Below are 25,595 nucleotides of genomic sequence, written 5' to 3'. Positions count from 1 at the left end.
CTACATCACTGCCTTATTGTCCAGTAAATGAGACACTAATAGGGTTGGAATGTCAAAGCCAGGCACGAACACTAAGAGACTCTCTAATGATTAGGATTATTTCAGGTTCTCCAGGCTAAGACAACCTTAGGCTCAAATGAATTCCTTCCTTTCAAATTTACCTCTACCCCTTCTTCCTTCCCAAAATGAGCAATCCCCATGTTGCAGGTGATTTGGCTGTAATTGGATGCTATATAAAGATATTTGGTCAGTGCCTGAATTGTTATTTTGTTGCTTTTTCTATTTTCTTGTCTTATATGAAGTTGCAAAGATAATAGCTTTGGAGTCTTTTGAACCCATTTGGCTATTTTCATTTAATTCCTTCTTGATTGATGGCTGTGTTTAAAGAAGAGTAAATACTTCTCTCTTTGCTCATTTAGTAACCATTGGTCTACACTTACACCATTCAAATAAATTATGAATCTCACGTATAATCCCACAAAAGGCAATGAAATTCAGAGAGGAAAACTGAAATAATATTTTAATTTACCCGCTTGTGGCAAAGATGGCAACACATATGGCAACACGCAAGATGGCCAAGTTTGCAATCCTTTAGTCACAATCAGCAAGTTACAGATAGAAGTAACTGTAATCATCAAAGATAAAATAGCATGTATAGATCACAGCATCACAGAAATGTAGGGCTGGACGGGACATCAGAAGACCATCTAGTCCATCCCTCTACATGGAAGCAGGATGAAATAAATATAGACCATCCCTGACAGGTGTTTATCCAACCTGTTCTTAAAAATCACCAATGATGGCAATTCCACAACCTCTGTTGGAAGCCTATTCCAGTACTTTGCTATCCCTATACTTAGAGAGTTTTTCCTAATATCTAACTTAAATCTCCTTTGCTGCAGATTAAGCCCATTACTTTTTGTCCTACCTTCAGTGGACATGGAGAACAATTGATCACTGTCCTCTTTATAACAGTCCTTAACATATTTGAAGACTGTTATCAGGTCCCCGCTTCAATCTTCTTTTCTCAAGATTAAACATCCCCAGTTTTAACTTTTCCTCATAGGTCAGGTGTTCTAAACCTTTTATCATTTTTGTTACTCTCATCTAGATTGTCTCTAATTTGTCCACATTTTCTTAAACTGTGGTGCCCAAAACCAGACACGACACTCCAGCTGAGGCCTCACCAGTGCTGACTAGAGCAGGACTATTACCTTCCATGTCTTACATACGACACTATTGTTAATTCACCCCAGAATGACATAACCCTTTTTCACAACTGCATAACACTGTTGGCTCACATTCCATTTCTCATCCACGACAGCCCCCAGATCCTTCTCAGCAGTACCACGGTCTAGCCAATTAGTCCCCATTTTGTAGTTACACATTTGATTTTTCCTTCCTAAGTGTGGTACTTCGCACTTGTCTTTATGGAATTTATTTTTATTGATTGAAGACCAATTCTCCAATTTGTCATGTTTATTTTGAATTCTAATCCTGTCCACCAAAGTCCTTGCAACTCCTCCCTGCTTGGTGTCACCCACAAATTTTATAACCATACACTCCCTTCTGTTTGCCAAGTATTTAATGAAAATATTTAATAGTATTGGACTCAGGACTGATTCCTGCAGACCCAACTAGATATTCCCTCCCAGTTTGACAGTAAACCACTGATAACTACTCTTTGAGTATGGTCATTCAACCAGCTGTGCAACCACTTTATAGTAATTTCAACTACTACATTTCCATAATTTGCTTCTTAGAATGTCATGTGAGACTGTTTCAAAAATATTACTAAAATCAAGATATGTCACGTCTGCTGCTTCCCCCTATCCTCTAGGACAGAAGGAAACTATGTTGGTTTGGGACAAGTTGTTCTTGACAACTCCATGTCGGTTATTACTTATCATTGTTACCCTCTAGGTGCTTACAAATTAATTGTTTAATTATTTGTTCTGGTATCTTTCCGGGCATCAACGTTAGGCTGACTGATCTATAATTCCCCAGATCCTCTTTGTTCTCCTTTTTAAAAAATAAGTACTATGTTTTGCTCTTCTCCAGTCCTCCGGGACCTCACCAGTCCTCCATGCATTCTCAAAGATAGTTGCTAATGTTTCAGAGAATGCTTCAGCTACTTCCTTAAATACACTAAGTGACTTTCATCAGTCCTGCTGAGTTGAATACATCTAATGTATTTAAATATCCTTTTACCTGTTCTTGCCCTGTTTGGACTTGCGTTCCTACCCCCTTGTTGTTAACGTTTTGTTAAGTATCTGATCACAATTAATCTTTTTAACAAAGGCTGCAGCAAAACAGGCATTAAAAACCTTAGCCTTCTTGATGCTATCTGTTATTAGCTGTTCATTCCCATAAAGTAGTGACACTTTCCTTCATTTTTCTGTTTTTACTAAAATATTTATAGAATCTCTTCTTACAGCCTGTTATGTTCCTTGCTGGTTGTTATTCATTTTATGCCTTAGCCTTTCTGATTTTAGCTCTACATGCTTGCACTATTATTTTGTATTCGTTTTTAGAAATGTGTCCATGTTTCCACTTTTTGTAGGATTCCTTTTTGTTTTTAGGTCATTAAGGAGCTCCTGATGGAGCCATATTGGCCTTTTACTATTCTTCCTATCTCTCTTTGCATCAGGATAGTTTGCTATTGTGCCTTTAATATTGTCTCTTTGAAAAACTGCCAGCTCTCCTGAACTACTTTTTCCCCTTAGATTTTCTTCCCCTGGGACTTTTCCTACCAATTCTCTTAGTTTGTTAAGTTCTGCTTTCTTGATGTCCATTGTTCTTATTCTGCTACTTTCACTCCTGCCTTTCACTTTCACCCCAATTGTCTTGCACCTTCAGATTCACAACCAAGTCCTCCCTGCTGTGAATGTAATGCTTTCCAGATATTAATGAGCATATGTAGGCTGTTTTATTCTGGGCAGTTGTATTTTATTCCTGCATATTACCCCACTCTACTATGAATGGGAGTGAGGCAGCTGGGAGAGAATAGATTCCTTGGCTATTTTTGACATCATATTCCTTTTAGAGAGGGACCAAAATGCTCAGTCCAGGTATGGATCAATATTTGAATTTTCTTCAAGGCGTGTGCTGTTGAGATTTTCAGGTTTTGGTCATATACAACTGTAGACACAGGACCAAGCTATGAAGCTTGGCTCCAAAGCCAAACCTCCTCAAAGTTCTGGTTCAGGCCTGTGTCTACATCCTTTACAAGAAATTCCAATGTGTGCACAGTCTCAGTGTATAGTAATGGCCAGTGAAACATTTTTGGTTTTAAAAGACATTTTAGGGTTATTATTGCTCACTAAACTTATGAAGCTGGTTAACGTCTATTGGGTCTTTTAAAAAAGATTTTATAACCTACAAATACCCAGAAGTTGGTATGTGTGTGAGGGAGAATCGGGGGGTTGGGTGGCCTGGATGGATTAGAAATAAATCCCTCATCCTTGGGATGTGACTTTATATACCCAATATCAGCCCAGGCACATGGCTAATGTAGATTTTGTAAATCCATGAATTTCCTAATGGAAACACAGACTGATCTTTAAATAAGGCAGCAGCAGAGGATGCAGTTATGATATTTCCTAAGCAAGTTTTATTTTCCCTTTTCAAAAACTCAGCAAGTGAGAGAGCTGAGTATTTTGCTTCTTTGCCAGAGGGATTAACTACAGTAACTAATATAAAAAGAAATTCTATTCACAGGGCTGTACAGGCTGTAACTGGCTGCCAACTGGACCAGACGTAGACAACTGGGAAATAATTAATGGAGACTGTAGGAAGGAAGCACTGGATTTGGGCACTTCCTAGCCATCCCACCCTCCCTAGCCAGTGGATAACTGGGCTGAATCTGATGCACCATAATGGCAAAGGTGCTGGGGAACAGGCCCTTTGAATATATTGCACTAAACATCTATATCATTTGTGTCATGTGGAATACGAAGTAGAAGGCACTAGTGCTGCACCACAGGGAAGCTCACTCAGATACAGAGGCTCCCAGCATGCTTTCTCAGTGAAGAGAAAAAATGAAATCACGCCCTCAGAGTAATTTATTAGTGTCTGGGGGGAACAATTAGGTGCAGTGTACTTTGGGTATCTCTCACGAGTGCCATCATTCGAAGCTAAATGGCTTGTGGGCGACTCCCACACTACTGGCAAATTGCCTAGTGTTTATCAGGAGAATCCTCCCTCTTTCCACCCCCAAGTGGGTTATGTGTAAACCTGGGCGAGAGGCACCAGAGGCTGCCTGGCTTTACTTAACACCGGCAGCTGCTGAATAGACCCCTGATGCCAAATAATAAGTTGACAACAGTGACTGTCTCTGCAATCTCTCTCCGTTTGTTTGCATTCTACAGACTATGTATGTCACTGAGCATCTCCTTGCACTGTCAGTGTCGCTAAGGCTGCATCCTTTTGATTTCAGGGTGACTTTGGCCTTCAACGATGGTGACACACAAACGGAGAAGGATGTGGCTTTTCTTCTCTGCATGCACATTACCCCAGTCTGTCACTGCTGCCCTTCTTTGCTAGGTTATGGTTTCAGATAGAATCAATATGAAACTGAATGGTTCCACATGGTTTTTGACATGAAGTAAACTAAAACATGATGGTTTCAGCTGGATAGTGTGTCAAGTTTTGTTTGTGCAAACCCAAAATTCAGAGCAAAATTTCAGGGAATGAAAGCTTATGGGAAGCAAAAAGAAAGATCCACGCAAACTCCTGTGAACCAACTTTGCCACATTCGTTGTCCCTTACATTCATATCTCTGCAGACTGCAATGAGGAGATAAGGTAGAGTGCCAAGCCCCCTTCCCACCACACTGCTCCTCACTCTGCTCTTTTTCATTAGAAATCACCACAAGTAACAAATCTAAGTTGTTGTTCAATCAGTTTGTAACTCTTTGTAAGATCAGGATATACCCAGTGGGCTTTTACTGTGCATGATCTATGTGCATATTGCCATGCAGCCTTTGTGCACCACACCTCTCCATACACAGTAGATGTTGGATGAAATACCTCATTTTCCAGCACAGTGAACACAGAACCCCTTTACATTGGATCAGGCTCAACCCAACTCTCTATTTCTGGGGATGTATAAATGTTTGTATACCACCCCAGTGTTTTGTGATTTAGTTGTTGTAACCCTTATTTTAAGGTGTGGATGGATGAGAGGGGAACGACAGAGAGAAAGATTTCTTGGTCAAACATATACCTGAAGGGTAGTGTTCATTCACTGGCCAGCTGTCCACCTGAAGAGTGGCATTTCCACCATTCCGAGTAAACCGCACCACATGATATTTGCCATCATTCACTGGGGTGCTCTCCTCTTTGATAGAAATATCCACTGTACCAATATTGAAGACCACACCAATCTTGCCTTGCTCCTATAATGAAAAAAGCAAGAAACAACCACCGATAAGTTACCATCTGGTATGAGAGTTCTCTAGGTCTGTATACATCTAAATAGTTAGACAATAGATGACAGTAGATGGCACTCAAAAACATGTAGCATAGTTCCTGGGTTTTGTAGGACCAATAAAACTTGTGGTTGTGCAATGCATATGTCTTTCTGTGCAGTGCTCTACATCAGCTCTTAATGCTATTCACCTGAGAATCACGACTAATTTCCTCCCTCAGAACTTCTCCATGGACAATTGAGAGCCAAGGACAAAAAACCAAGGAAACGTATTGAATGTTATTTGGGAAACATCCCCGTTAATTAGGTATCATTTGCTCAGCCACCACTAAATTGCAGCCACTATTGGGCTAGAACATAGCAATTGTTTGACACATACAAAAAGTACACAGCAGGTTTATTCCAGGAGGGAGTTTAGCGTAATTCCCCCAATTAAAAATCAGAAGGGGGAATTTTAGGGAGCAAAACTATAATTATCTAAATTGGAGATACATTACAGTGAGGCTAACACACAACTGAAAAGTGCAATGGGATTTTTAATTACTCCAGGTGGTTAGAGCCTTGATTTTACTTCTCATCCTCAAGACACTACCTCCAATAGAACACCATCTTCTAGTACCACTCCTTGGCATTGCTCAGCACACACCAAGGGAAGAGCAAAGCCTACTGTATCAGCAACACCATTTCCTGTAGCACGCTGTGTGATGGTGGTGGTGGGTAGGGTTTTTTTGTTTTGTTTGTTTTTTATGATTCCCATCCATGCAATTCCCTGATTCAACCATTCTTAGCTTATGAACTATGAAGAGATCACAACCCAAAATGTACTGTAGGTTAAGGCTGTACATTTATTTATATCTATTTTAGGTACTTCCGGACTGCCTGTCACTGCAGGACAGAGGTGAGCAAACTATGGCCCGCGGGACCGTCCTACCCAGCCCTTGAGCTCCTGGCCGGGAAGGCTAGCCCCCAGCCCCTCCCCTGCTGCTCTCCCTCCCCCGCAGCCTCCGCTCGCTGAGCTGCCAGTGCTCTGGGTGGCGGGGCTGTGAGCTGCTGCTGCTCTGAGTGGCATGCTAAGGGGGCAGGGAGGTTGGATAAGGAGCAGGGACTCCCAGGGGGCAGTCAGGGGACAGAGAGCAGGGGGCGGTTGGATGGGGCAGAGGACGGTCAGGGGATGGGGAAGAGCAGGGGGGTTGGATAGGCATGGGAGTCCTGGGGGGTCTGTCAGGGGGCGGGGGTGTGGATAGGGTTTGGGGCAGTCGGGGGACAAGGAGCAGTTGGGGTTGTTTAGGGGGTGGGGTACCGGGAGGTAGTTGGGGGGGGATTCCGGCGAGGGGGCAGACAGGGGACAAGGAGCGGGGAGGGGGGATGGGTTGGGGGTTCTGAGGGGGTCAGTCAGGGGGCGGGACATGGGAGGGGGCAGATAGAGGGTGAGGGCCAGGCTGTTTGGGGAGGCACCGCCTTCCCTACCCAGTCCTCCATAGTTTTGGAACCCTGATGTGGCACTCAGACCAAAAAGTTTGCCCACCTCTGCTGTAGGATGTAAATGCTAATCACAGTAGATTGGATTATACATTAATACTTAACTGAGGGAGGCGGCACATGCAGTTTTTGTAGTTTACAGCTGCTATGTTTCAACATTTCCCTTCACGATCTGTTCTACCGGGGGACTGGATGATACTGTGGGTCATAAATATAATATGGAGACTTGCACAGGTTCAAATCGGCCCAGCTTGGCAGTGACCTAAAGTCTGTCCTATGGCAAATGCAGTCCAATTGTGAGGTACCCGCATCACAAAGTGGTCTTCCCATTGGCTGTTTCAGCAGAGAGACCAAGGTTGGAATGGCCTGTGGAGAGTGAATTGCCCCTCTCCCCAAGCAGGGCTGAGACACATTAAGAGCTGGGGCTTGACACTACTCACTGACTGTTCTAGGTTTGCTCTCTGGACAAAGAAGGATTCAGCTTTCAAGGCTGTCAATCCAATTACCATCACCACATTCATTTAAGAAATTTTCAGCCGTTGCAGAATCCCTTCCCCTGATTCTCCACACTTGATATTTCTGAGCCTGGTCTCAGATTCCTCCCATACCCTAAGTTCCCCCATGCTTGACACCTCTCACAGACATTCCCCCCAATTCTCCCCACACCTCCTTCAGACTCTCCTGCATACCCTGTACCAGCCCCCTGACACCTAGAGCTGGTCGAGAATTTTTCAACAAAACTTTTTTGCTAAAAGTACCAATTTGTCAAAAATGAAACATACAGGTCCTGACAAAACGTTCTTAGATATTGGATAGGATTCAGAGCAATTCCCCAGACTAGCCAAAAGCTCAGCAGTTAGGGCGCTCACCAGGGATGAGGGAGAACAGGGTTCAAGTGCCTGCTCTGAATCGGGCAGAACAGGGGCCTTAAATCTAGGTCTCCCACATCCCAGGCGAGTGCCTTAACCACTGGAATATTGGCTATTTTAGGGAGGGAGAGGGTCTCGTTCTCATGTTTTGCAAAATATTTCACATAGGAACAAAACCAAATTTTGAATCTCGAAATATTTCAGGAAGTGGGATTCTTGTTTTCTAACTAGCCCTGCCCACAGCCCCATTCCCCTTGGTCTTATAGGTCTGACACATTCCTCCTGTTTTCTTCCACTCCTAATATTTTTTTGTTTTACAGCAGTGGGCTGCCAGTTATATAAAAATCCTAAACAATTTCCTTGAAACACAAGCTGGCCATTAAGGAAACTGGACTGAGGTTTGAGTATTAAAATTTAGCATTGTGACTGATAAAATGTCCTGTTATCATCACTTTCTCCCCAAAATGGCAAGCTCTCCTACATATATACCTACTGATCTCAACAGAATGATCTCACAAGCATGCAGACTGGATGCTTATAGATTTACCTCCTGGAAGGATCTCTCTTATCTGTTTTCCCCAAAGCACTGGATGGATGGGCTGCCACTTCTTCACATACACACACCAATCTCGTGTGATGATAATCAGCACAGGATAGTGTGATATGGCAAAGGAGATGCCCCTGGAGGATAACTTTAAGAAAAGCTGGACCTTGAGAATGAATGAAGTAGCTGTGTTTAAATACTTCCTCCCCTTGCTCACCAGTTAAAGCTGGAAACTTTCATTCCATTAAGGAAGACAGAATTATTTCATCTCCAGTCCATTTCAATTCTCGTTGGTGATCACAACAGCCATTTTCTTGATGAATAAGATTATCTGTTTGCTAGCAAATGATTGACCAATGGGTAAGAATCAATAGGATGCTGCCAAATCATTTATTTGCCTCTTTCTCTGGTAATTAGCATCCACTTGGAAATAGAGTGGTTACTTGCTCTGAGATAATGAAGTTCAAAGAGCAAGTATTGACCAGATAATCAAACCCCTGGTGATTGGCCCCATCTGACTGATTTTGCAGGGTGCTGCTTATAGAATTCTTATCCTTTTGTGTGCAGGGGAGGAGGGGTCTTACAGTAACATCTTGTATTTCTCCTCTGTCGGACTCAAAGAATCAACCTTCTCTCAGTCTAGAAAGGCTGGTGATAGCTCTCCACACAATCTACTTTGGAAGAGGGGGTCGCTTTAAAATGAACTGAGTTCTCTCTCCCAACCTCCAGAAGAAGTACAGTCCTTCTCACAGTATTTTGATGCTTTTGTTTCTTGCCCATGTTGGCACCAGGAGGTCAGAACTATATAATAATGGACCAATTCAGGAGGCTCTTCCTCAGGTCTATTCAGTCCGTACTCAAAAAATCCCAGTGACTCTTCAACAAGAGTTTTGTTTGAGGGAGCTTTGCCTAGACATTGAGGGCCAGAGTTTCTCACCCTTACTCACACAGAGTAGTGCCTTACTGCTCACATAGTTCCACTCATATTTACAGGACTAGTCACAGAGTAAGGTACTATCCACAAGAGCAAGGGTATCAAACCCAGCTTTAATACAGACCTCAAGATCTGGCCGGTTAATAACACTTACATGTACATTGCTCTTTTTTATCCAATGAATTTAAAGCACTTAGCAAAAAAGTGAACGACCATTAGTTTTCCCATATTACAGATGGAAAAAAAACAGAGGCCCTGAGAGATTAAGTGACATATTCAGGCTATGTCTACACTACAAACCATTGGCGGCAACGTGTAGTGTATGAGTAGCTACATGCCGCAGTGAAAAGCAGGCTGGATCCACACTATGGTGTGTAGCTATATGTGTCAGTGAAAGGCTCTGGCAGAGGGGAGCAGCAGGGAAAAGCTCCAGCAGTAGGGAGGTAACGGGACACTGCACTGCTAACAAATAACAGGGTAGATGGGAAGGCATAGTTTGAGGGAGTAGAGAGCCACGTAGGATATGTACTCGAATACATATCTGCACTCTTCATGCATTTCTTTACTCACCTAATCCTTCCCTCACGGTCTACACTGCTATTTATACCCACGTGAGGGGGGTTATGCATATACGTACACTACACACCACCAATGAAAGTGTGCAGTGTAGACCTATCCTTAGAGTGTCAAAGCTAGGACTGGAACAGTTCATTCCCATTACCGAACACATTCTTCTGGACTACCATGCCTTGTTATGAGGCATGAGAGACTGAGCAATTTACCCAAGGTCAGTCTGTGGCAGAGCAGGAAAGAGATCTGAGCTCTCCAGAGTCTCAGTCCAACTATTTTATAAAACTGTCCATCCCCTGGGCTTTGAAAGACAGGCTCTACCACTAAAATGAACACCCACTTCATGATCTTAATCCAGTTGGGTTCAGTCTCCTTCGCTTTTCCCATACATTTAGTTATTAGATTTTTTTCCCGCTACAAATTTCCAAACGCTGAGATTAAACAGACCAGCAGTGCTGTGACTGCCAAGGAATGATTTATCTCAGTGCCAATATTTCTAACATTTGTTTTGTCTTGAACAAAAAACCCCACAAAACAAAAGGAGAGCTGAATACACAGCAGCATTGAGCACACACAAAGCACATTCTCAGAGGGCCTATGAGCATTTAACAGGTAGCCTGCATCTTTCTTCTCTCTACATCAATGTTTACCTGGGTGTCCCAGGCAGGTGAGAATCCATCTATTGATTTACCTGTGTCATTTTCTTGAAAACTCTGAGTGAATGTAAAGAGCTGGCAAAACCACAAGGAAAACCTTGAAACACTTTTATTTGAAAATAATGTGGTGAATACGGTATCCAATCTGTATTTCTCTGGCTTTCCTTCTTTGTTTCTAAGGCTGCTGTATCAGAGAAGATTCTTAAAGTAGTTCTTCAAGAAATCATCTCTTCCTATTGCACTGCCCCCTAAAATTGTCACCCGAGAAAGTTGTGTTACCCCTTCTTCAGAATCATAGCCCTCCTGAACACCAATTTCCGCCGTGAAGCCTATAAGAAATCAGGCATGCAATTATGGCTCAGCAAAGGGGCAGTTGTGGATAAATTATACGTATAAAAGAAAGTACATAGTACTAGCGATAAACATACCAGTCATACCCTTTACCATACTGCTTGCTGGCTGTATCCCCTTCCTCAAAGCCTTTATTTTTTTTGGCTTTCAGAGTAAGTTCTTTAGGGAAACAATTTCCTGTATGTATGTACAGTGTCCAAAAGATTTTGAACAACCACTATAATAACTGTGCAGTGGTTAGGGCATAAGACTGGAGTTAGGACACTAGGATATTACTCCCTGCTCTGACACACTGTATGACTTTGGGCAACTCATTTAAATTCTCTGTGCCTCAATTTTTCCTTTTTTAATTTTTCTAATGATATATTCAGACACCATTATGAGCTCTGGGGATGAAAAACACTATATAAGTGCTAGGTACTATTCTAATATTTGTGATGACATAATAGTCTGAAAAGAAACTGCATTACAAAGAGTGAATGAGAACTAAGCAGGAGGAGATGATTTCTTAATGAATTAAGGGCAATATTCTTTCCTCAGCAATAGTTAATGGAGGAGAATGAAGCCTGGAAGAACTAATGCGGGCACAGAAAGAAACAGTGCTGCTTGTGAGTAGGACAGTGGAATGGGACTGGTGAGCAGAGCAGAATGAGATCACTGTGGGAACCCATATTCTACTGATTTGCAAGCCCACAACCCTGTGCCTCTTGCAAAAAAACCCTCCTCGGTGAGGGGATCTGCCATGCAAGGGGCATCGGAGGCCCTTCCACTTTGCAAGTCTAAATACCCTGCCTCCCCTTCAGTCCTGCAAGTTCTTTCTCTCTGAGGAGAGTATATGAAAGAGCATTTTCTGTGGCTGGCTCTACCATTCCCATGGATTTTTCCCCCACAGGAGAATTAGATCCTCTTTTTATGTAAATGTTATGTGTAACATATGTCACTACATAACTGTCAGGATTTTGTTTTGTCTGTTCTGTACCTTTATTATCTGAAAGGGAGCATGGTGGGGGGGGGGGAGAAGCCAATTTATAAAACAAAGCAGTTGGAGCACATTAGAGGACACACACATGCACTGTGCTCTCTCATGGAGCTATCTTGATTTCTTATTTTCCTTAATCTAAAACTAAAATTATTCAGACTGAAAGTAAATGACTGATCCTTGTGTGTAGGGAAAGCACTTGGTCTTGGTCATGAGAGCGGACCCACCAGGCCTCCAGACAATGGAACAAATTCTACTCCCAGCTACACCAGTGTAAATCCACAATATTGAATTCGGTGAAATTACTCTGGATTTATACTGATGCAATTGACAGCAGAACTTACCCCTGTACCTTTTTTTCTGAAATCAAAGACCTGAGGAACAGTTATTTAAAAAATAAGCCAAGACCCAACAAGCATTCCAGGATTACTGTGTTTCCCTGCTCTCACAGGTTTGACAGTACCTGCAACAGTATAGATTCTCTCCTCCCTCCTCTTTGTCAGGTTCCAGCATGACTAGACATCAACTGAAACCTAGCAGACAATACCGCTAATTACCTCTGTCTGAAGATCTCTGCTGATTATGCTGCTCTCCTTTCATTGTGATACGAGGCCTTTGGTAATACAACAAGCTTCTTGTATGAGGACTCCCTTAACTCACACGGGCGCACACACATTAATTCCCCCACCCTCTAAGGTCACAAAAGTCACTTCATTTCTCTTATAATGAGAGGCATCGCTGTTCCTCAGAATAGCTCCTTTCTTCTGTCTCCTCATTTCTGAAATCTATTTTAAACAGAGTCTGAAGTACTTTTATTTCTCCTCTTTGGGATTTTTTTCCGCTTCATTTTTGTAAGGTTTTTTTTCTTTTTGTGACTGGCTGTTAAATTTTAATCCAGCTGGCATATCACTTTCTTTCTTTGGTTTGCGGGACTTTGCACCATGATGCTAACTGCAGTAAAGCAGCCGGTGGAACTGAAGTTATAGACATTCCACGACAGGCCCACACACTAATTACTACAATGTCAAGTTGTTTTATGGGAACCTTTATCACTCTAAGATGCAACTCAGAGTTTTTCCTATTGACTGGGAAAGCAGAATTCAGTTCTATGCTTAGTGAGTCTTTCTGAGCAGTAACTTTAACTGGATACATTTCTGGACAGGTATTTATTTCCTAGGTATTTTTTTCAGTGGATTTGGGGAGTCTACATTCAGTACAAAGCATATGATTTCTGCTGATGCTACAATCCGGCCACTTTTGATGCCATTCTCATTATCACCTGGAGATAGGTCTGAAAACACCACTCAGGGTATGAAAAACTGCACACTTTGGGTGACAGGTGTATTTGTTATGTTGAATCCCAGTTATGACTAAAGACTTCAGTGGCTGAAAGGTGGTAGGAAGATCATTTTCACCTATAAGTTTTGTGCGTAAAATCATTAACAAAAACACAGAATGGTATCAAAGGAATTACAGAACCTGGAATTTATCTGAAGTAAAATAACTTTGATTAGGGATTTCCAAGACCCCCTGGTGTTCTAGAAAGAGATCAAAACAATTTTTAGGTGAGAGGTAGAGTGTACATATGGGCTATCAGATACTGGTTTTGATTGGTCAATTTTTATGAGATATAATAAGTAGGAATTACAACCCCTTTTAGAAATTGCTTTTAAAGGGAGCACTTTTCACAGATTGAGAGGTTATACAACCAAAAGGGGCCATTGCAACAAAGGCCACATGAATTCGCTCAATTAATTCTTGTTTGAACTAGAGCATATCTTTAGCATCCTATCTTGATGTAAAAATGCCAGTGATGGAGAATCCACATCAAAATTTAGTAAATTATTCAAATGGTTACTTATCCTCACTATTCAAAATTTGCACCCAATTTCTTATCTGATTTTGTCTAGCTTCAACTTCCAGCCACTGGATCTTGTAATATCACTTTCTGCAATGTTGAGGAGCCCTCTATTAAATACATTTCTATTCCCCATGTAGGTATGTATAGCGTGTAATCAAGTCACCCTATAACCTTCTCTTTGTCAAACTAGACAGATTAGTCTGAGTCTATAACTTATAAGGCAAGTTTTCCAATCCTTTAATCATTCCCGTGCCTCTTTTCTGAACCTACTCCAATTTATCAACATCCTTCTTGAATGATGGACACCAGAACTGGACACAGTACTTGAGCAGCAGTCATACCAGTCCCAAATACAAAAATATTCCCTATTGATTCCTCCAAGGATTGCATTCGCCCTTTTGGCCACAGTGTTGCACTGGAAGCTCATGTTCAGCTGATTACTCACCATGACCCTCATGTCCTTTTCAGACGCATGGCTCCCAGGATGGAGTCTCTCATTCAGTAAGTATGGCTTGCATTCTTTGTTCCTAGCTGCGTAATTTTACATTTGGCTCTATTGAAACACATATTGAAACACATTTGTTTGAGCCCAGTTTACCAACTGATCCAGGCTGCTCAGTGTCAGTGCCCTGTCCTCTACATTATTTATCACTTGGCAGTTTCGAAAGAGGGTGGTCATCTTATTTGTGCACATATATTCCAGAACAACCTTTGAAGTTGATCCTGCTGAAATGTATCTTGAAAGGGCTTTCAGTTCATCACCTAACTCACTCGCATCAATATTGGGCATGTCATCATGTGTCTACACTGTCTCTAGTGCCCTGCATTGCTAGTTTAGGTCTTCTTCAGGTATTGTGAGGAGTTTCAGAGTATCATACAATTTCCCAGATATACTGCTGTGTTCCTTGAGCTGCATGAAATGTTCTTCAACTGACTGTATTGCACATTCTAGCACCTGGTTAAAGAATTCAACTTTGAATTGTTGTTTGGGTCTCTTATGGGATTATCCCATGTCTCATAATCAAAATGTCTTCTTCTTGAGTGACTCTTGTATTCTTGAATGGGTGGGAAAATAGCTTCAGTGTGAAGTTCCTCTGCACTCTTCATAACATTTTGAAATCCCTCATCTGACCGGTAAGACTGTAGGTATGACTTTGCTTTGTCCAGTTGTTTCATTGCTCCAGATATATCAAGGTCAACACCTTGGAGTCTCTGGCTTACAACATTTATTTCAAACAGCATGTCATGCCACAACACTAAGCCACACAGAAATTTGAAGTTATCTATGTTTCTGGTGATTCCATTTCCCTCTGCCACTGTTCTCCCATGAACAGTTCCTGTCGTAGCATTATCCTCCATAATGGCAACTATGGCATCATCTATCTTCCCAATTTGGTGTTTGATAGGCTTTATAGCCTCCACTTGACTTTCCCATCGTGTGGCACACAGTGGATTCAGTATCAGAGAGGATGTTCCCAGATGTTGCTTCAAAATTTGCCATTGATGAGTTGATGTAGAGAAAAATACAGAGATGCTTTGAATTAAATTAAAAAATTCAGCAGCCTCACTAGAAGCTGACGCTGCATCACTGGCCACCAAGTTCAATGAATGAGAACTGCATGGGACAAAAAAAGCTCAAGGATTTAACTCTCAGACCCGTGTCTGCATTCCTCCTTTCTTTCCTCTCATGTTGGCACCATTATCGTAGCCCTGACCTCTCATATCAGCTATTGCAATTCCCGTATCTTCCAGCTTGTTAAGAAGCACATTTTGTCATACCAGCTCCTGTAGTATCATCAATGTCAATAGATTCTAGAAAATGCTCTCTGACAGTCACCATTGCAGGGACATTTTCACTAGGTTCTGTTGTTGTTACAAAACGCACCATTAAAGTAATCTGTTCTGTACGGCTGATGTTCAGGTGTGCAGTCCAGAATAACAGTAATATCTTGCTGACTTCAGATCTGCCAGAATCTTCTGTTTGACTTTTGTTGCCAGTAACTGTATGATCTCATTTTGTATTGTTTTTCCAAGGTCGTGGTGTGTGTACGTTTCTTGGGTGGTAACTCTTCTTAGATGCTCCTGGAGTACAGCATCAAACTCAACCATCAGCTCTACAATTTTAAGGAAGTTTCCATTGTTTGGCACCTACGGCTGATCTGAAGTGCCACGCAGTGCTAGGTTTTGGGTAGCAAGCATTCTCACAATGGCAATGAGACTTTTCAGAACATTTTGCCAGTAAAGAGACTCTGATGCAATCTTCTCTTGATGCTGTTCATCCGTGGTGGCCTTTAACCTTAGTCTCATCTCAAGCTCTTTCCACCTATGGAATACTCTCTGGTGATTTGCTGCCTTCTCATGGCATGCCAGATTTCTAGCCAGATTCTTCCAGTCCTTTGTTCCTATAAAACCCAGTGTGGCTGGAACATTAGACTGGAAGAGTTTACAACAAAAACAATATGCAGCATTCTAGGTTTTTGAGTACATAAGCCATGGCCTCTCCACTTTGTCACCAGTGGGAATTTCACGCCAGTAATGTGTTGGATGGAAACTTCTATTTTCATTGTCTTTGGGGAACATGAGGTTTTTCACTTGCTGTGGCCCATGCAGTACAAGGAAGTCCCTCAGGCTACTGCTCAAGTGGGTCCACAGTCCTGGGTCATCTAGACTTAAGGAACTAAACTCAGCAGCAGCTGTTTCTTGCGCCTCCACCACACTCTTCTCTGATCTACACTATTCTTCAGGAATGTGCATGGTTACATCCATTTGAGATGGAGATATGGATGTTGCAGTAGCTGCCAGGTCACCTGCACTCTGACTAACTGGAAGATCAGGCATCTCATTACCACTCACATCCTCACTGGGGTCGAAAGGCTCACTGTGAACATTTGTGTCTATGTATCTCAGGAGAGCTCCTTCCTGCTTAGATAGAAAAGATTCCTTTGCTTTCTTTCTTTTTCTGAATGCTGCCCCAGAGGGGCGTTTTCTTCTTTCACTCATGACTGCTGTTCCGTGCCAGCTATAGTGGCTCTCAACGCTCAGTTGAAGAGGACACATAAGCAGGCTGGTAGCAGGGCCTGAGTGAGGGAAGATATCAGCGTCTTAAGGGCCTAACTGGCTCCTACTACTTCAGTTGACTGCCTGTTCTCCTCAAGTGGGTTCAGGGAAGCAGTAGGAAACAGGAAGCTCCCTGAGAAGCTGGTGTTAATCAGTCCAGGCTCCTGGGGGTGCTAGAGAGGTACATAAGAGGCTCCTCCTCCTCTCTGTCCCTGCAGCTCCTGCTCCTTTCTGTTATTCCCTCTCACCTTTCCTCCTGCCTGCCTGTTATGTCTCTTGTGCCCTCCTTCCTCCAGCGCAGGGCTCCACCATCTCTGTGCATCTAGAGCAGAGAGAATACATATGCACCAGCAACAGACAATTTTCTACACTCTGGGTCCTAGTGGCGCCCCCTCGACAGTCTGGCAGCTGAGGCAGCCACCTCAGTTTGCCTCGTAGTAAGGCCAGCCCTGCACCTTGCAGATGCTGACTTGCTTATAGAGAGGCAATATGGTCTCTACTGGATAGGGCACTTGACTGTAAGTCAGGTTCCATTTCTGGCTTTACCACTGATCTGCTGTGTAATCCTGGGCAAGTCACTTCAAGTCTGTGTCCTCTTCCACATTTTGTCTATTTAGACTGTAAATGACAGGTTTCAGAGTAACAGCCGTGTTAGTCTGTATTCGCAAAAAGAAAAGGAGTACTTGTGGCACCTTAGAGACTAACCAATTTATTTGAGCATGAGCTTTCGTGAGCTACAGCTCACTTCATCGGATGCATACCGTGGAAACTGCAGAAGACATTATATACACAGAGACCATGAAACAATACCCCCTCCCACCCCACAAGCTCACGTCATCGGATGCATACTGTGGAAACTGCAGAAGACTTCTCTGAGAGTGGGGTGGGAGGAGGTATTGTTTCATGGTCTCTGTGTATATAATGTCTTCTGCAGTTTCCACAGTATGCATCCGATGAAGTGAGCTGTAGCTCATGAAAGCTTATGCTCAAATAAATTGGTTAGTCTCTAAGGTGCCACAAGTACTCCTTTACTTTAGACTGTAAATGCTTCATCTTAATATATTGTATGTTTGTACTACACCCAGAACAATGGGTCCCTGATCTCAGTTGGGGCTTCTAGGTGCTGCCATAATACACACAATTTAAAATAATCATTTAGTTCAGCTGTATAGTATCAGTATTAGTGACTAGACCTGCAGTGAGCTCCCCTCATCTCTGTTCTCTAGGAGCCATGGGAACGTTGTGGCACACATACTCACTTTTGCTAAATTCTACATCTACTAGGGAAAGTCTGGAAACCGTTGATGCCCAAAATCCCTTAGCTCACTCCATAGAAAGGAAGCCAGGCGAACAGTTTAATCATCTGTATGCTTGAAATGAAGACTTTTCTGTTGCCATTCACCACCCAGTCATCTTCCCCCCCAAGGAAATTATTTAATCCCAGGACCTCTGGCAGGATTAATTTATTGCCAGGCAACAGCAAAGCAGTAAACTCTGGCAAAAATAAACTCAAATGTGTTTAGGCCACATGATTTTGGAAAAACAACTTTTGCAAACAGCTGGTGAGGATCCACCTGTGAGATTATCAACCTGCTTTGTAACTGCCAAAGGCAAGTGAAGATTTCAATAGAATTGACAGCATGCTGAAGTAACCAGAACGCAAGAGGAGTCATGAAAGTACAATACCTACCTCTTAACTCACAAGTGAGAGGATTGTTTAGATGGTCTATTTGTTCCCACAATTGATTATATACTTTATAGAGACTCACCCTATGGTGGCATCTAACAGATCAGGAAGTGTTTAATCAGGGACTGAACCCCTTTTAATATACACAGTAGCTTTAAATACCTACTGATGCCTCCTAGAAAATATTGATAAACATTCTTTTTAGACATGATCTGAACTACAGCCCCAGATCTGAACTTCCCAAACCCCCAGATCTAAATTTTGCAGCTGGCCTTTATGTCCCTAATAGGCTGAACCAACACAATAGAAACACATTTAACTTTGGAACAGTTTAAGGTCTGGGTCTGAACTCTGGGCCCATTTCTGATTCTATTTAGAAATAATTCTGCTTCTCTGTCTCATCTTCTCTTTACTTTGCTACTCCCATTCTTCATTACTGGAGTTATTTGGCTAAAAGCATGGGCCTGCTTATTTCTGTGTCCAAGTGTTACCCTGGAGCTTATTTCCCATCTGCAGCTGTGATCTATTTGCTAAAGATGTCACATCTAGTTGCCAAGGAAAAGACTGTGGTGCTATTGACCTGAGTGTTGGCTTCAGATAGGAGCCAGTGACCGCTTCAGAAACAAAGATCCTGATGGAGAAAATCTCCACATCCATCTTAGAGTGCTGTCAGGGAGGGTGTAAACCACCCTCAGACAGTTTCAGACAATTGAGGCTGACAGAAGCTGAACTGGCGGTTGCTCAAAATACAGCAAGAAAGACTTCTATTTATAGGTGGTATGGAATGTACTGCATAATGCTTTAACTGCTAGGCTTCCCTATCAAGAGGGTCAACACAATTGTTGGGTGTCTGTGTGATGGCAGGGAATGCATGATCCACTCTATTATAACAATCAGACCTGTCTGTCTCAGTCCATGCCCTGGTTGAAAAATAAGCACTTGTCCGGGAGAAATCATAAAAATGAAGACACCTGATCGGAGGGGTAAAGACATGTCCATTTGTCACAGACCAAATAACCACAATATAGAAGGAAAAATAGGGGCAAGGTGCAGATGGCTTTTGACAATGTTAATCAATTTGAATTTGCTTCTGCAAACTGTAATGCTGGGCTACAAACTATAGCCCTTCCTCAAAAACAGCATTGTTGAGTTATGGAGTTATCATTATAATAATGTTTACTCAAAGGTAGTTTGTCACAGAGCAGAAATGCAATAGTTTTTCAGTATGGTTCTGGTGAGATCACAATTGGAATATTGCATTATGTTTGGGCACTTCATTACAAAAAAGAATATTGACAAACAGGAGAGAATTCAGAGGAAAAACAACAAAAAATGATGAGCTGGCTGAAGGAATTGATTTATGAGGAAAAGTACCTACATAAACCTACAGCAGCATGTCATCAACACATTTTAGCACACCAAACAAATCAATCATTTCAAGTCATAAAAATATCCTTCTATTCCATTGTGAGAAAACTTATGGAACACTGATGTAACAAAGTACCCAGGGACTATGTTCCCTTTGAAATCTTCATAACACATTTCATAAACTGTATATAAAATCAACAATATATTGTAAATACAGAAACGTGTTTTCTTTACGAAAACAAAGCAAGGGGTTAAGTAGCTTAAAACAGGCGATGTAGTGAGTAATGAAGAACCATATAACAGTGTAAATACTGGTTAGCTTCTTTAAATGTTCATTTCTACCCTTTCCAAAGTTTGTTTTTTGTAAGATATAGAATTTTTGTAAAGAGAAAGTGTAACATTATTTAGGGGTATTAGGCTGACTCCAATCAAACACATTTTCAGTTCTGATTGTTTTTAACAAAGTTTCTTGTTAAAGAATGACCTTGGTTTTTGAATGAGTGCCAAAAAATGTAGATTGGATTGGGAGACCTGCAGCAATAGTTCTAATGATGGACACCCCAAATGGGTTCTCTCTCTTGCAGACTTTTGCAACTTCATAGGAGGTGTGTGTGATATGAGAAATATATCTGAAAGAGATATGGGAATAGTAGCCCCAACTTTGGCCTTCACTGTCTAACAGAGAGGCTTTTATAGACCCGGAAAACTCAATTTCACATTTTATATTTAGATGATTTCAAGCCTGGATGAAAGCCTCCAATTTTCCTGGACTGCCTCTCTGCCTTCCCTAATCCTTGCACCCACTCCCCTTTTAACAAGGGTACAGACAGAAAGTGGCGTGCGTGCGTGCGAAAGAGAGACAGAGAGAGAACGAACCCTCAGGAAAGCTCCTGAGTCAGCTCAGGGAACACTCACAATTATAGAATCATAGAACTGGAAGGGACCACAAGAGGCCATCTAGTCCAGCTCTCTGCACTCATAGCAGGACTAAGTATTATCTAGAACATCCCTGACAGGTGTATGTCTAACCTGCCCTTAAAAATCTACAATGATGGAGACTCCATCAGAGAGATAGGAGCAGCACACCGAGGCCCAACCCTAACGGCTCATTCTTAAGATAGGGAGGGAGCATGTCATAGCAATCAATGGAAACCTGCAGTAATAATAAAAACACTAGTAGTGCTGGTCAAGTGGTGAGGAACCATTGTATCAATTAACTCTTATTATTAGAGCAGAGCTCTCAGAAGCAGTTATGAGCACTGCATATTGTTTCAATGTAGGTCCTGCATAAACGGTAGCTATTGTGTATTTTTTTTAACATTTCCTAGAAATGGGAGGATTTTTCTCCCCAGAAATATATTTAGAATCCAGCCAACATTCTCCACCACACTGTAACAACTTTCAAGTAGATTATATTTGCACACAGAGTACTGTAATATACCTTATGTCGTGTCTCTCTGCAGGAACAAGATAAGTGTGGGACAGTTTCAAGCCTCTACTCTGAATCAGCTGGCTTTTGTGGCAAGAACTTTGATACTATGAGGAGGCTCAATCATTTCTCACACACGCATACAAATCCCTTTCTCCAGGCTTCAACCCTTTTTCATCATTTCCCTTTATTCTTCTACAAGTTACCCAAAATATTTGTGTTTGAAGCAAAGATTTTTCTTCACATCTCCTCTTCCTACACCTTGAGGTGAAGGGAAAGGCCAGATGTAGGCTGGCATCCAGATATGAAACTGACATCTCCTTGCACTAGTCTGGCCTTCTGTGCCCTGTTCCCTTAACCCATAAAGGAAATCTGGAGGCAAGAGTCATCTGTGAGGATACCCCTTGCCTTTACTTCCTGCAGACCTCCATAGAGCACAGCTTCTGCAAGAGTCCTGATGATTCCCAGAGCCATCCCTACTGTGGCTTCCCCCAGAAACTAAGCCAAGGGAGAGTTCCACAACATAGAGAGAGAAGCTGCCCAAGTAAACACAGCTGCAGGCTGACTCAGCTTGTGCTGCTTTCCCACACAGGTTCAGAGAGTGGAAGGATCTAGAGGAGCTAAACCAGCTCAGCAGAGCTGGAATCCCCTGGAGCCCAAGCTCCCAACACCTCACAGAAAGTAATCCCCCAAACATGCTACATGATGAGTCTCATCCAAAGGCAGAATTTTCCTTTAAAGTATGAAAAAAAGGAGAAAAGGAGTTTTGAAGTTATGGTGTTGTTTTCTTCTCCATTCTCCCACGCAGAAAATAATCATGGACATAACACGCCGTCTACCTGAGCCTACTGGGAAGTGTCCCTTTTCTAGTCATGCAGGATTTCTGGTTTATTTCAGGAGTTCTTATATAAGCAACATAATACAAACTTGGCAAGAGTCTCTGGCTGTTGCATTCCTGCCAAGCAGTTTTACAGTAAGAAAATTCCACAACACAAAACAAATATACATAGAGTCAGGGCTTAAGTTCCCCCAGAGCCTCTGTCCTGGCTTCTGAGCAGCACAATCCCCATCTCTCCTCTATAGGAGAAACCCAGCCTCTATTTAAGTTGCTGAGCCTGACTGGACTCAGGATGCAGCTTATTTACTCCCCATTACATTAGAAGCAAGAGGAAGACAAAGGACAGGGTAGGCATATTATTCAATGAGGGGGGAAAAAACAATAACAGAAAATATGGAAGTGGCAGAAGTACTAAATGACTTTTTTGTTTCAGTTTTTACCAAAAAGTTTAGTAGCAATTGGACATCTAAATTAACAAATGCCAGTGAAAATGAGGTAGGATCAGAATCTAAAATAGGGAGAGAACAAGTTAAAAATTACTTAGACAAGTTAGACATCTTCAAGTCACCAGGGCCTGATGAAATGCATCCTAGAATACCCAAGAAGCTGACTGAGGAAATAGCTAAGACCATAAGCGATTATCTATCTGGGAAAGGGCAAATATAGTGCCCATCTATTAAAAGGGCGGAGGGAAATAAGGACAACTGGGGAATTAGAGACCAGTTAGCTTAGCTTCAGTACCCAGAAAGAAAATGGAGCAAATAATTAAGCAGTTCATTTGCAGGCACTTAGAAGATAATAAGGTGATAAATAACAGTCACAATGGATTTGTCAAGAACAAATCCTGTCAAACCAGCCTAATAACTTTCTTCGAAAGGGTAACAACCCTTGTGGATGGGGAGAAGCGGTAGATGTGGTATATCCTGACTTTAGTAAGGCTTTCAGTACTGTCTCGCATGACCTTCTCATAAACAAACTAGGGAAATGCAACCTAGGTGGAGCTATTATAAGGTGGATTCATAACTGGTTGGAAAACCTTTCCCAGAGAGTAGTAAACAGTGATTCACAGACAAGATGGAAGAGCATATCAAGTGAGATCCCGCAGAGATCAGTCCTGGTTCCGGTTCTGTTCAATATCTTCATCAATTATTTAGATAATGGCATAGAGAGTACATGTATAAAGCGTGTGGATGATACCAAGCTGGGAGGGGTTGCAAGAGCTTTGGAGGATAGGATTAAAATTCAAAATGATCTGGATAAATTGGAGAAATGATCTGAAGTAAATATGGACAATAAGGACAAATGCAAAATACTCCACTTAGGAAGGAACAATCAGTTACACATATACAAAATTGGAAATGACTGCCTAGAAAAAAGTACTGTGGAAAGGGATCTGGGAGTCATAGCAAGCTAAATATGAGTCAACAGTGTAACACCTGTAAAAAAAGCAAACATTATTCTGGGCTGTATTAGCAGGAGTGTTGTAAGCAAGACACAAGAAATAATTCTTCCGCTCTACTCTGAGCTGATTAAGCCTCAACTGGAGTATTGTGTCCAGTTCTGGGCGCCATATTTCAGGAAAGATATGGACAAATTGGAGAAAGTCCAGAGAAGAGCAACAAAAATTATTAAAGTTCTAGAAAACATGACCTATGAAAGAAGATTGAAAAAAAATGGGTTTGTTTAGTCTAGAGATGAGAAGACTGAGAGGGGACATGATTACAGTCTTTGAGTATATAAAAGGTAGATACACGCAGGAGGGAGGCAAATTGTTCTCCTTATCCTCTGAGGATAAGACAAGAAGCAATGGGCAGAAAGGACAGTTTAGGTTGGACATTAGGAAAAACTTCCTAGCTGTCACGGTTGTTAAGCACGGGAATAAATTGCTTAGGGACATCTTCAGCCTGAAGCTACTTTTTCCCCCCTTTTCTGTATTATCCCATCTCCCCTTTCCCTATGATAAAATGTCCACCACTGTTCCTCTCTTCTTCTGCCTAGCCTACGGCACAAACAAAGGCATTCTAGACCTGGTGCATGTACCCATCATAGACTTTTTCCCTCTATGTCCAGGTTCCCACCCAATCTTGTGACTTCTCTACAGCAACTCAAGAAACACATGGACTAGGGATCACCCAATGAAGTTAATAGGCAGCAGGTTTAAAACAAACCTAAGGAAGTGCTTCATACAACACACAGTCAACACCTGGAACTTGTTGCCAAGGGATGTTGTAAAGGCTAAAACTATAACTGGGTTCAAAAAAGAATTAGGTAAGTTCCTGGAGGATAGGTCTATCAATGGCTATTAGCCAAGATCGTCAGGGATACAACACCAGGCTCTAGGTGTCCCTAAACCTCTGACTGCTAGAAATTGGGACTGGATGACAAAGGATGGATCACTTGATAAATTGCCCTGTTCTGTTCACTCCCTCTGAAACATCCGGCACTGGCTACTGTTGGGAGATAGGATTATGGACTAGATGGACCATTGGTCTGACTCAGCCTGGCCATTTAACTCTAAAATGCATTTTATCTTTCAAACTCCACTGCTAAAACCTTTGGCCATCCTTTGATCTTAACTATTGAAGCCATTTCCTAGCTACCTTGCCAACATCCTACCTACATCTATCTAAATACTGCTGCTAAAGTCCATTTTCTTCTCCTACCGTTGGCACGTTATCACTTATGAATCTGTCCACTGTCTTCCTGTCAGCTTGTATATCAAAGGCAAGATTTCTCATCCTTACTTTCAAAGTTGTAGACTATTCCACCTCTCTGCTATTACCTCCTCCTACTCCACCTCTCTGTCCCTTCTCCCTCCTCCTAAGACTCCCATCTGTAGCCTTCTCAAAGCCTGTCTGCATGAATTCTTCTGCCACCTCTACTGCCAATCCACCATTCGAATCTCTCAGTTGCAAACTTTCACTGTGAGCCTTTCCAGTATTAACCCACCTGGCAAGGTGTAAAAGACAGTTTGGGATGATACGCTTGGATCATATTCCTGCTATGATAATCAGATCATAGAATCATAGACTATCAGGGTGTAAGGGACCTCCGGAGGTCATCCAGTCCAACCCCCTACTCAAAGCAGGACCAATCCCCAACTAAATCATGTGAAATTAGTATCGATTTCAATATCAAATATCCACATCAAATCAATATTGATCTATATTCGTACCAATAAGCTAGAACAATGCCACAAACAACTGTCATATCAATGCTGACATTTACATTATCCACTTTAAGTTTCAGCAACAACAACCCATTGGGAAGAATGGAACAGATCACTCCTCTCAGAGTTATTATTTGTAGCTGACTGAACATTCAAGAATTCACCATTGCATCCATTTGTATATTTAAAGTTTTGCTTTGCAAACAAAGGGATAGAAAATTTTTGGTTTTAAATGAAAGATTAGATTCTGATGAATGCTTTTGCTGCAAGCTGTATTCCATTGCAAATTGTGCGGCTGCAGAATTACAGAATACACAGGGTCCCATACTGTTGATGCTCAGTAAATAATAATGGTCTCACTGTCCAGGAGCTCC

At 42.0% G+C, this 25,595-nt stretch overlaps 1 protein-coding gene across 10 annotated transcripts in view; it reads right to left on the bottom strand.

Annotated features, from left to right (window-relative positions):
• The window catches only part of NRXN3 (neurexin 3), a 1,402,093-nt gene that overhangs the window by 170,751 nt on the left and 1,205,747 nt on the right, over positions 1-25,595 (bottom strand). For all 10 annotated transcript variants that reach the window (XM_073349326.1, XM_073349323.1, XM_073349320.1 and 7 more), the window contains one exon: positions 5,227-5,398. In XM_073349326.1, coding sequence (XP_073205427.1) covers positions 5,227-5,398 — 172 coding nt within the window. The remainder of the gene's footprint in view (positions 1-5,226; positions 5,399-25,595) is intronic.

The sequence above is a fragment of the Lepidochelys kempii genome, chromosome 6, assembly GCF_965140265.1.
Source record: "Lepidochelys kempii isolate rLepKem1 chromosome 6, rLepKem1.hap2, whole genome shotgun sequence".
Lineage (NCBI taxonomy): Eukaryota > Metazoa > Chordata > Testudines > Cheloniidae > Lepidochelys > Lepidochelys kempii.
Note: the sequence above shows the minus strand (reverse complement) of the source record. Positions and strands in the feature narration are given on the sequence as shown.